Source organism: Rana temporaria, chromosome 2 (genome assembly GCF_905171775.1).
Source record: "Rana temporaria chromosome 2, aRanTem1.1, whole genome shotgun sequence".
Taxonomy (NCBI): Eukaryota; Metazoa; Chordata; class Amphibia; order Anura; family Ranidae; genus Rana; species Rana temporaria.
Window position 1 is genome coordinate 132,633,226 of NC_053490.1, and position 13,233 is coordinate 132,646,458.

A 13,233-nucleotide genomic window follows, 5' to 3' on the forward strand; every position below is an offset into this window, starting at 1 on the left:
CCCTGCCTTGGCTTCCTGCTTTTCCCCTTATCTCTCCTCTTTTCCCTCTGGTCCCCCCCCTGGGGCCTAGGGATGTTGTGTTGACACGGGGGGCCCTGGTGGCTGGTGGGCTGGGGGGGGGGCGGGTGCTGGGGGCCCTGGCTTGTCGGACGGACTCGGCGACCGGCCCCCGGGGGGCAGCCTGACCTCCCCTGAGGTTGGGCACTTGTTTTGCTGCCCCGGGCTGGCCTGTCGATTGTGGTGGGGGTCGGTGTGGGTTGCTGCGGGGAGGAAGGTAAGTTGGAGGCCCTTGGAGGCCCCCCTTCCTTCGTGCGCGCGCCGGCCGGCTTTCCCTCATAACCTGCACAGTGTAAGTAGTAGTTTAATTGTTGTCCGCCGATCGGTCGGGTTGGCCTCCGGTACCTGGCTCCTCCCTGGGCCGCCGGGGAACCCCTCCTCTTGTATTATTTGGTTAGATGATTGCGTGCCACCTCACTACTCTAAGCGAAAAACTTATGGGTACTGTATGGGGGGGGTGGCCCTCGTCTTGGGACCGCTGCCTGGTCCCCCAGTTAGTTAGTGATAATGGTAAAGCTACCAAGTCCTGGGAGACTATTGTGCCCCCCCTGTTTTTCCTTTTTTTTTTCTGTTTGTTTCTTGTTTCTTTCTGCATTTCTGTTTTGTTGGTAAATATGAAAAAGGATGGCCTATTGTCTGCTGTGAGATGCTTATGACAACACATGTTGTGATATAATATCATGCCGTCCACAAATAAAGATTTTACAAAAAAAAAACTAGGATTAGGCAAAAGGTCTTATATTATGTCGGGGGGATTTGATTTCATTCCATTTTAGTTTGCTTTGTCAGTATTTGATGTACTGTATATTATTATTTCCCCTCTTTTTTTTTTTTTTTTCTGTAAACCGGTCTGTGTTCTGGCCGTTTTTTTTTTTTGTTCACATCCTGTGGCCTTTTGTTGTATCGATGTTTGAAAATTTAATAAAAAAAATTTTACAAAAAAAAATAAAAATTACTACTATGCAGCCCAGTCAATTTTCCAAAACCGTCCATGCCCCAAGAGTACAAAAAAATGATATTCACTATAGAAGTATGGTAATGCAAAATATGTATTGAAATGGTACAAGGCTCTGGAGGGGGCTTGGTGTCACTGTGGGGGAGACGGGGGTTTGAGGGACACTGCACCACACGTGTTGGCACTGTAAGGCTCGTTTACACTTGCTTCAAAACATGGCTTTGGACAGGCTTTTTTAAAACACTCTGACGCTAGTCAAAGAACCTGTCACTAAATAAAATGGGTTAGCTTACAGTCCTGTTCACATTTTGTGTTTGCTTTGCTTCAAAAAACTCCATGTCACTTAGTGGTGCTTCAAAGTGTCTCAGAAGCCTCCATAGAAGTCTAAGAACAAAGCTTGCTTACAGAACCTGCAGATTTTGAGAAGCTTTTATTCAGCTTTAGCTTTGCTTCGGAGATATTGCAGGTATGAGATAACCACACACACAAAGGGCATCTGCCAAGCATCAAAAAAGCATCACCGAAGCATCATTGAAGCACCACAAAAAAAGCATGTTGAAGCAGTAGGCACTTTAATGTGTGAAGTCGAAGCAAGTGGGAAATGTTAGAAGCCCTGGAGAGGGCTCGGTGTCCACTGTGGGGGTATGCTTGTTCAGAAGGGGGTTCGGGGACTCTGCAACAGACTTGGCGGCTCTGTGGGGGACTGGGGTGACATGCTAGGAGGCCCTGGGGAGGGCTCTGTGGTCACTGTGTGGGGTATGGGGGTTCAGGGACCTGGCAGCAGACTTGGGGGGGCTCTGTAGGGGACTGGGGCAACCGTGGGGGGATTTGGTGGAATGCTAGAAAACCTGGAGAGGGCCTTGTGTCACTATGCAGGTTGGGGGACTCTGCAGCAGACTGGGGGCGCTGTAGGGGATTGGGGGAACTGTGGGGGGTGGGGGGTGGGAAATGTTAGAAGGCCCTGGAGAGCACTTGGTGTCACTGTGGGGGTATGTGGGTTCGCAAGGGGGTTTGGGGACTCTGCAGTAGGCCTTGGTGGCTCTGTAGGGGACTGGGGGCAACTGTGGGGATGGGGTTGCAGCTCAGTGGTGGACCATAGAATGATGGCTGAGAACTATTGAAGTACACACAGCACTGCCATGTATGAGAGGGGTCTCCTTGTACCCAATAGTCATGCAGTGTACAGTTGGTGCCTATACACACACATATATACGGAGCGATCAGAGGTCCCCCTTTACAGATTAGGCAGTTGGTTCCTATACACACACATGTATGGGGGAGGGGAATCATATGTCCTCCTGTACCACAGTAGCAGTTGGCTCCTATACACACACATGTATGGGGGGAATCATATGTCCTCCTGTACACAGTAGCAGTTGGCTCCTATACACACATGTATGGGGGAGGGGGGATTATAGGTCCCCCTCTACACACAGTACAGCCATGTGTGAGGCGGTCCCCTCGTAGACTCCAGAACATCCGTGTACCGGTGTCAGGCCCCCACCCCCACACACACAGCCAGGTCCCGTTGCAATCCTAACGGCTCTCAGCTAAGAACTTTATGTTGTCCCCGGTATCCTCTAAATGACGTCACTCGGCGCCGTTTGTATTTTTTTTGTGCCTGCGGACCAATCGTGAGTTAGAGAGGCGTGGCTGGGCGCCGGTGGCGGGAAGTTTTCGGGGTGCTGTATTGTAGGGAAGACTCCTCGGTCAGAGAGTACAGGCAGCCCCGGTAGTGGCGGACCTCAGTGTCGCCCGTCATGGATAACTTCCAGAAAGTGGAGAAAGATCGGGGAGGGCACGTACGGGGTGGTGTACAAAGCTCGGAACCGGGAGACCGGAGAGGTGGTGGCGCTAAAGAAGATCCGCCTGGACACGTGAGTCCCGGGGGGGGGGGAGAAAGTGCCAGCATGGCCCGGAACTGAGCCTTGCTTCTTGGCATAAGGTTGATCCTTGTGACTAGGGGCTGCCATGTATATAAGAGGGAATGGATCGAAGCTGGAGCAGACTTCACCTGTGGAGTAGCTGTGCCTGCCAACCAATCAGCTTCTCTCTTCAACTGGTGCACTTAAACTTTGTAAATAAAAGATAGAAGCTGATTGGTTGCCATGCATGGCTGTTCCAGCTTCTGCCTGCTCCAGTTTTCCCAAGTTCCCCCCAATGCATAGGAGCAAGTCACACCAGCCAGAGCATTGATTTCTGAAGAACACAACAGGCCCTTTCTTTTTTTTCTTCTTTTAGTGCAACACATGTTGACCAAAATCTTGCATGCAAGCTTGGTGAAGTTTAAATTTTTTAAAAAGGTTGCATGTTAAAATGCATACCCACATTGTGTGGGCCCTTGTGGTTCATTCACAACGCATGGCAACCACAACAATAATTCCCTTTGGATGTAGTTCACACCAGCGCGCTGCTTTGCAATTGCTCAGTGTGGAATAAAAATACGACATGCACTACTTTTTTTTTGCGCAACCGGTTTTAAATGCACGCAAAGCGTAAACAGGCAAAAAACAAATGCAACACGTGTAAAATCCACGCCAGTGCCTTACAAAAAATGCACTGCATTGTGTATGCGTTACCGGATGTGTTGTTAATGAGCCTCCTGCCACTTAAAGCGGTTGTGCCATGGGAACAAAATATTAAAAGCCAGCAGCTACAAATACTGCACTGCTGACTTTTAATATTAGGACACTTACCTGTCCTGGAGTCCAGCGCCGATCGCAGCAGAGCAAGAGCGATCGCTCGTCACTCTGCTGCTCCCCCCGCCATCCACGCTGAGGGAACCAGGAAGTGAAGCGCTGCGGCTTCACTGCCCGGTTCCCTACGGCGCATGCGCGAGTCGCGCTGGGCCCGCCCGATTGGCCTCACACGCTGTGTGCTGGGAGCCGAGTGTTCCCAGCACACAACGGGCGACAGACGGGATGTGACGGAATGCCCGTCTTTCGCCCGTAGCGTGTGGCCGGAAGTGGGTGCAAATACCTGTCTTTAGACAGGTGTCTGCACCCCCCTCCCCCCTGAAAGGTGTCAAATGTGGACACCGGAGGGGGGGAGGGTTCCGATCAGCGGGGACTCCACTTTAGGGTGGAGGAACCGCTTTAACTCCAGGCAGATATAAAAGACACAAATGATCCCCAGTCTGTAATAACTCTCCATTCAGTGGGATTGTTTTTGCAGCGGTATTAACAACTTGGCCTACTAGGCACTTTTGCCACCTTCCTGCCCAGGCCAATGTTCAGCGTTTCAGCGCTGTCACACTTTGAATGACAATTGCACGGTCATGCCACAGCAATTGACGTCCGGGAAGTGGTTGTGAAATCCCGACTGGACGTCTATTGACGTCCTGCAGGATTTCATGCCGGCGCACTCTTGTGGGGGGCGCACAGCGCGGCGATCGGTGGTGCGGGTTGTTTGTCTGACACCCTGCATCTCTGATCTCGGTAAAGAGCCTCCGGCGGAGGCCTTTACCACGTGATCAGCCGTGTCCAATCACGGCTGATCACGATGTAAACAGGAAGAGCCGTTGATCAGCTCTTCCTCACTCGCGTCTGATAGACGCGAGGAGAGCCGATCGGCGGCTCTCCTGACAGGGGGGGGTTCACGCTGATTGTTTATCAGCGCAGCCCCCCCTCGGTTGCCCACACTAGACCACAGGGAAGCCGCCAGGACCACCAGGAATTGGAGGAAACGTGGATGGCCATCCACATGTAAAAAATATGGGCACTGATTGGAAAAATTGTAAATAAACAAGTGCCACCCCTCAGTGTCCATCAGTGCACACCCCTCAGTGTCACCCCTCAGTGTCCATCAGTGCCACCCCTCAGTGTCCAACAGTGCCACCCCTCAGTGTCCATCAGTGCCCATCCATGCCCACCGCCCACCTATCTGTGCCACCTCATCGGTGCCCATCAGTGCCGCCTCATCGGTGCCCCGTAATAAAAAAATAAAATGTACTTATTTACAAAAAAATTACAGAAAAACCTAAACTTTATTTATTTTCAAAATTTTCGGTCTTTTTTTTTAGTTGTTGCGCAAAAAAAAAAAATGCAGAGGTGATCAAATACCACCAAAAGAAAGCTCTATTTGTGGGAACACAATGATAAAAAAATTGTTTGGGTACAGCGTAGCATGATCGCGCAATTGTCATTCAAAATGCGACAGCGCAGAAAGCTGAAAATTGGCTTGGGCAGGAAGCTGCGTAAGTGCCTGGTATGGAAGTGGTTAAAGGGTTGTTATGACATTTTGCAAATGGATAATTTTTCTCCTTCACTGATGGGCACTGAAGAGGTGGCTGTACTAGTGGGCACTAATAATTAGTGCAGATATCCCTTTCACACAAGCTGGTAGTCTCCCCTCCTGTCAGCAGGAGGAAGGGAAATGCCAAAAACTGGCTTGTGTTTACACCCTTGATCAGCTGTGATTGGACACAGCTAATCACTTGGTAAAGAGCCGCTGATTGGCTCTTTCCCTGATCTGTGATCAGCTATCTCCGGAGGAGACGTACACCGAGCTGTGCACACGCAGCTCACAGTCCATTATGGCAACCTGCTTTGTGCTATGGGGATGTGCACATGCATAGTGACGTACGTTATCGTGGCCCGAACATTCAAGCAGCCAAATAGAGCGAACCCAAAAGGAAGACTGGAAGAAAACACAATGCTTGGAGGTCTTTCTTTGATAGATGAGTCCGTACTCATGGTGCACATACTAGCCCATTATAGCATAAAGCTGCAGGGGTCCCTGGTGGAAATTACGTTTTTTACTACTTTTTAAAATACAATTGGTATAGGTACCGGACTTTAACCACTTCAGACCCGCGCTATGGCCGAAAGAATGGCTACAGAGTGGCTCTTTTGTTCCTGGGGGGGCATTCATTTACGTCCTCTCAGAACCACACCCCCGGTGCGTTCCCTGTCATTCGGAATACAGTAGATCACAGTATAAGGCCAATCGCAGTGACCCTTTACCATGTGATCAGCCGTGTCCAATCACAGCTGACCACATGTAAACACGCTTGCCAGTTATCGCCATTCCTTTCCTCACGCACGGTAAAATAGCCCCCAAATGACCCATTTTTGGAAAGTAGACAGACCAAGGTATTTAGTAAGAGTCATGGCAAGTTTTTTTTTTTTTTTTTTTTTTTTTTCTCTCTCACTCAATTCTTTGGAAAATTAGGAAATTCTAAAAAAAAATTCCCCTCACAAAAATGTCATATTAACAGGTTATTTCTCACACACAGCATAGGCATACTTGCAACTACACCCCAAAACACATTCTGCTACTCCTCCCTGAGGGCTCTTTCACACCGGGGCGGGGAGTTGCGGTGGCGGTATAGCGCCGCTATACCGCCGAAATTGCAGTGGTATTCGTCCGCTAGCGATACGGTTTTAACCCCCGCTAGTGGCCAAAAAATGGTCAATACTGCCGGCAATGCACCTCTGCATTGGTATTACCACGTTATAAAGAACATTAGCACTTGATTTTTATTATTCACACACATTTTTCATACCACTTTGGTCATCTATCACGGTTATATCTTGGTGACCCTTATTGGATTGTCATTTATTTTACCTTGAAGTTTTGAACATTTTATGTATTTTTATTTTTTGTATTTGATATTTTGAGCTTATTTGTGCTCTCTTTCACGTCTTTACAGACTGGTACTTTTATATATTTTTTTATATATTTATTTTTCATTTTTCTTTCACCGCGTCTGCGTGTTAGAGTGCGCAGAACTCCACTTTATTGCATTTACTTATTTTGTGTACTGTAACACTTTAGGTTTTGCAGCACCCTATTGTTACACAATTTTGTTTAGGGTTTTTTTACATTGAAGATCTTTAGTAGCGCAAAAGCACTGTCACTTTATTACCACGTTGTCCCATTGTTTTCAATGGGAAGGAGCGGTAAAATCACCGCTCCTGAGTATGACTGTACCACATGTGAGATGTTTTCACCGCCTAGCCTCATAGAGAGGCGCAATGTCCAAGGAGTATCTTCAGGCATTATTCACTTTAAAGCAGAGTTTCCACCGGAAAAAAAAAAAATGTACAAATACTGCAGCTGCTGACTTTTAATATATGGACACTTGACTGTTCTGGGCGCCCGCGATATCGGCAGCCTTGCGGCTTCACTTCTGGTTCCCTACTGCGCATGCGCGAGTCACGCTGCTTGATCTCACTGGAACCTGTGTGTCTCCCAGAAGACAGTGGGGGGCTGTAGATACACCGGACTATGCTCGGAGGTGGGAGCAAATACCTGGATTACACAGGTATCTGTTCCTCCTCCCCCTGAAAGGGGCCATATGTGACACCGGAGGGGGGGAGATTCTGAAAAGTGGAAGTTCCATTTTGGGTGGAACTCTGCTTTAAAGACCAGGCCTTCTTACGGTAATTTTGTCTTGCATGGTAAAAATCTGTATTTTTTGTAAAAAATAAAAAAAATTACTTGGATCCCCAAACATTATATATTTTTGTAGCAGAGGCCCAAGAGAATACAATGGTGTTTTTTTTGTGAATTTTTATGTTGCACGGTATTTGCGCAACAGTCTTTCAAATGCAATTTTACACACTAAAGCATAAATACATTTTAACCACTTAAGGACCGCCTCCTGCACATTTACAGCGGCAGAATGGCACGGCTGGGCACATGCACAAGTGCCCAGCCGCGGGCTCGCGCCCGTGACTCGGTGCGAAGCACCGTGGACCCGATCGCCGCCGGTGTCCCGCGATCGGTCAGAGGAGCTGAAGAATGGGGAGAGGTGTGTGTGTAAACACATCTTCCCTGTTCTTCACAGTGGCAATGTCACTGATCGTCTGTTCCCTGATATAGGGAAAGGCGATCAGTGACGTCACACGTCCAGCCCCGCCCCCTACAGTTAAAAACACATAATGAGGTCACACATAACCCCTACATCGCCCCCTAGTGGTTAACCTCCTAAAACTGCAATTGTCATTTTCACAGTAAACCATGCATTTTTTTAGCATTTTTTTGCTGTGAAAATGACAATGGTCCCAAAAATGTGTCAAAATTGTCCGATGTTTCCGTCATAATGTCGCAGTCACGAAAAAAATCGCTGATCGCCGCCATTAGTAGTAAAAAAAAAAAATATTAATAAAAATGCCATAAAGCTATCCCCTATTTTGTAAACGCTATCAATTTTGCGCAAACCAATTTTTATTTTTCTACCAAAATGTAGAAGAATACGTATCGGCCTAAACTGAGAAAAAAATGTTTTGTTTTTTTTATATCTTTTTTGGGGGGTATTTATTATAGCAAAAAGTAAAAAATATTGTTTTTTTTTTTTTTTCAAAATTGTCGCTCTATTTTTGTTTATTGCGCAAAAAATAAAAACAGGTGATCAAATACCACCAAAGAAAGCTCTATTTGTGGTGAAAAAAGGACGCCAATTTGTTTGGGAGCCACAGCGCAATTGTCAGTTTAAAGCGACGCAGTGCTGAATCGCAAAACCTGGCCAGGTCCTTTACCTGCATAATGGTCCAGGTCTTAAGTGGTTAATGAATTTCAGTGCACACAGACACAATATAATACCCACATTTTTGGTAAAATATGGTGTTGCGCCCGGTAAATAGATACCAAACATGTCACGATTTAAAATTGTGCACACTTTTGAAATGGCAACAAACTTTGGTATTTAAAAATCTGTATAGGCAACGCTTTATAGCCTTTATTGGTTACCAGTTTAGAGTTACACAGGAGGTCTGGTGCTATAATTATTGCTCTCGCTCTGACTTTCCGCAGTAATATTTCGCATGTGGTCCGATCACCATTTTACATATGGGAACAACTTTTTTTTTTTTTTTTTGGTGGGACACTGGTCACAGATGTTTTTTGTGCACTTGTACGATGTTGATCGTCCACTGGTGGACACTGACAGATGTTGATATTGCAAATGTTTTTGTGCACTGGTTCATGGGACACTGACAGATGTTTTATACACTGGTACAGCTGTTCATCGGGACACTTGGGAAGATGTTTATGGGACAGGGACAACAGTGGTGCTTGGTTACTGTGTGGGGATGGCTTGCAGTCTGCGTCATCTGTGACAGCTCTCTGTGTAAAATTGTCCCTTTTACACAGAGCTGTCAGCACAGGCTCCAGCCCCCCACCTCCCCACTCTAAGCAACACTGAGCTCAGTGGGGAGAACTGACAGAGACACATGTCTCTGTTTACCCTGTGAAGGCTGGGCTGTGATTGACAGCTGATTACACTGTCACAGCCCCATATCCCGATCTGTGATGGGCTGTATCGGAAGATCACAGGATCGCGCAGCCACCCGTTCTGAGTGATATACCGGTACGTTCACTCAGAATGACGAAGCTCCCACCCCACTGTTAAAGTACAGTGGGCGGTTGGGAAACAGTGTTAAATACCACCAAAAGAGAGCTCTATGTGGGGGGGGGGGGGATTATGTGTAATTGTCATTCAAAGTGTAACAGCACTGGAAGCTGAAAAATGGCCTGGACAGGAAGAGGACGAAAGTGCCCTGTATTAATGTGGTTAAGGATAAGTTCACCTTTTTAAAAATAATGAATGAATGAGTGACTTGTATAGCGCTACACATGCAAACTGAACAGCCTCCATTTCTTTATTAAATGGACCCCAATGGCCATAGACATTCTGAATGCAGAATCCAGAATTTGTGTTTTGTGTTGGGCCCCATTCGCACTTGTATAAGGGACCGCTTGCGTTAAGCTGCAGGAGACCCATATGGGTTTCATGCGACTAGTTGCAGCCTCATTGCCGCAATGCCGTATAAAATAATTATTTATTCCACAGTATAAAAAGTTCACATCAAGAAGTGGACTACTATCTGATGATGACTTTGTGATTGGGCAAAACGTTGAGGTCTTACGCGTCATCGCATTACTTCCGCCCATTCAATCTACCAGGGAATCGTGCACCAGGACGCCGAATACAGGGGCTTTTTCGTTCCAGGGCCGATTACCCTTTATTTTAATCACCTGCTATACACGCCGGGGTGCCAGGGACTATCAGGCATCAGCAATGTAAGGGTGAACTTTTTATATTTGTGGAATAAATAATTATTTATACAGCATTGTGCAATGAGGGCTCTCTTCCTGTTCTTATCATCCCTATGAGGCTCATCTCAACTTCCAGACTTCCAATACCCCAGGATTGATTTTGGGGTATCCCCACATGCTTACCAGACTATACTAGCGATAGATGTACACTCACCCCTGGGTGTTGACCACCTATGTGGGGCACCCAGTCCTGAGCACCAACCCATAGGAGACATCTATTGAGCACAAGTACCATATGGGACTGTTGATGATCTAATATCCAGTGATATATAATGTGTGTGTGTGTGTGTGTGTGTGTGTGTGTGTGTGTATGTATGTATGTATGTATGTATATATAATATCTCTATATCTATATCTCTGTTTGATATTGTTTTGTCCAGTACTTATATTAGACTATTTCTAGCGCAATCTTCTTCTCTCACTGTTGCCTTTTTTTTAGCAAGTTTATTTTGCAGCTGATATTGTCACTTTAGTACTTACCATATTTATCGGCGTATAACACGCACCCTAACTTTAAGAGGGAAGTTTCAGGACAACACTTTCACAGCCCCCTGCGTATAACACGCAGGCACCGTGTACCCTCTATTTTCAGGGTAAAAAATGTGAGTGTTTACGCCAATAAATACAGTATTTATATCCAAAGGCGCTCTTAATTTATATATTCATTATATTGAGGTGCTTCAAATTTTTAACACCGTTTTTGTTTTTCCTTCTCTAGGGAGACAGAAGGGGTCCCAAGCACAGCTATTCGAGAAATTTCTCTCCTTAAAGAACTCAGTCATCCTAACATAGTCAAGTAGGTAAATCTAAAAATTATAGAAACATCCCAAATGTGATCATTTTATTTAAAATAAAATCGTATTTTTAGCCACAATCTGTAGAGGGATGCTTGGCATGCTTTCCTTGTGCTTGCTCAGTGCATGTTTAATGTCAAATGTGTGAAGCCATATTGGGTTGGTCATCTTATTACACACCAGCACCCAGTGAAGTGGTTTCTTTGATCTGTCTGAATTTTAACAGTGTTGCCTGTTCGCTTGTTTTTATCGATTTGCCAGTTTGCCCCCTCAAATCATTGCAAGTGTTGGATTTTATTCATATATTCATATTCATTATTGGTATAGCCCTGTCAACTGCAGTTTTTACCACCTCAAACCACAATTGTAACCAAGGCCTTACTGACACAGAACAATACTGCAGAAAGCAAACTTTTTTTTCTTTCTGGGTCAGAGGCTCACAAGATAGCCACACACCAAGCATTTCCAAAGACCTCTATCATTTGCTGCCACTAGGTTCCTGTAATTAGATAACAAAAAAACCTGGGGAATGCCCAGGGAATAACCAAGCCTACTTACCGACCAGCTCGCAGAACAACCAATTAACCTGTCTAACAGTATGCGTTAAAAAACAGGGGTTTTGTTCCGCACGCATTTGCAAACGCATGCGTGAGCCACAGAGCCGCGCCAAGGCCACCCTGTAATCTGTGGTCCTAACACTAAACAGTGAGTGTCCCCACAATGGAGACACATGCATTTTAATGGATAGATAGGGGCAGGTGGACTGAAAGGGAGAAACCCCACCTTTAAAGGTACAGGAGCACACCAAACACCCAGCATATAGCACAATGGCTGCAAAGGTGTTGGTGTGTTGCTGGACCAATACAAGCACCACAGGTGAAACATAAACGTGTCCACCACCCATCTATAGCTGGCCATAGCAGTAAGTAGCATTGGAAGGCTAAAGCAGATAACAAAAAAAAACCTGTAATTAGAGTTGCACCGAAATTTTGGCATTCTGCCGAGAGAAAAATTAAGTGCAAATAATGGGCGTGGGTCGCACTGGGGTGGAGGCACGGCTGCACAGTGAGGTTGCCTGTGTTGCGCATGCCCAGTGGACACGCCGCTGGGTGACTTCACCTGCTGTGTGGCCAGTGTGCACATTCCCTGCGGTTGTGACTTCTGGGCATACAGGGCTGCATGGGAGATCAGGCTTCGCCCCTCCTGGATGGCTGTGGCTACTATAATCATTGAGTAAAAAAATGGGGGGGAACTAATGCGCAAAACCAACCTGAAAAGGGCACATAAAGCTAAACTAAAATAGATAAAATAATGTAACTAACAAGCAGCAGCCACAACTAATAGTGCTCACACACTGATAACAGATTGAAAATAAGGGGGGTGTAATGGCGCTTGCAATTAATAATTAAAACTAAATAATCAATAATAAAAATTCCTGATGATGGAAAAAATTGTGGGACCAAATTAAATCCACCACTTCCTGTGTGTCTACAAATGTTCACTCCAGATGTAATCCAAGAAAACCGCCCAACATCAATACATAATGTAGACGGTGATGGGAGTGAAGTAATAATAAGAATATCCCTATTCAAGTAAACAAACGTGCCAATAAAAGCACAGTGTTGAAGAGGTGAACACAATAAAATAGTCCTGAAGTGTTCAAATATTGCTCAGCAATAAATTCTTCATAAAACATATGAAATAGTGATATAAATTGTGAATAAAAAATTAATAAAGTGCTCCATCCATTAAATGTGCAATGGTATGTAACAACCACAGTGAATATACTTCAATAAAATATTATAAGCAAAAATTAATTTAAAAAAGAAATGTTCAACATGCATGGGTGAACGCGACCCAGTCCATAAAATGTCTGCAGTGAAGGTGTCCATAAAATCCACCCGGGATTTGAACAAAAAATTTGTGTCATAAAATATAAAAATTAAAAAAACGTGTCCAGTGCACAATCGTGCAAAATAAAATGAAATAACAGTCATAGATTTTTGTGCATAAGTGCTCCAAATCAAATTCCACAGAAACTGCTTCAGTGCAAGATAATATACGTGCACACGTGCTTGCAAACACAAATGCCAGACAATCTGTAGTGTAGATATAAGTGTTTCCACAAGCTATAATATTGCTGATAACGGAGTATCCCACAGCCAGCCTGCTGTTACTAGTCCCACACAAGACGGCTCACAAGGTCCCAGCGATGGCACTCAAACAGAAGATAGGGAAGCCTCCATAGTGTAAAATCATTAGCAATTTATTTAAAAAGAAACAAGTATCACTTACAGACAGAGCTGTATCAACAGCGCGTGTAGTAAACAGAGTGTCTCCGCTCTGCGGCCACGAGCGGATGAC

At 45.6% G+C, this 13,233-nt stretch overlaps 1 protein-coding gene across 1 annotated transcript in view; it reads left to right on the forward strand.

Moving 5' to 3' along the window:
• The first annotated feature begins 2,628 nt into the window (after positions 1-2,628).
• The window catches only part of CDK2 (cyclin dependent kinase 2), a 30,793-nt gene continuing 20,188 nt past the window's right edge, over positions 2,629-13,233 (forward strand). The window contains 3 exon segments of the mRNA XM_040341077.1: positions 2,629-2,796; positions 2,798-2,889; positions 10,794-10,871. Of these exon segments, the coding sequence (XP_040197011.1) occupies positions 2,773-2,796; positions 2,798-2,889; positions 10,794-10,871 (194 nt within the window). The 5' untranslated portion in view covers positions 2,629-2,772.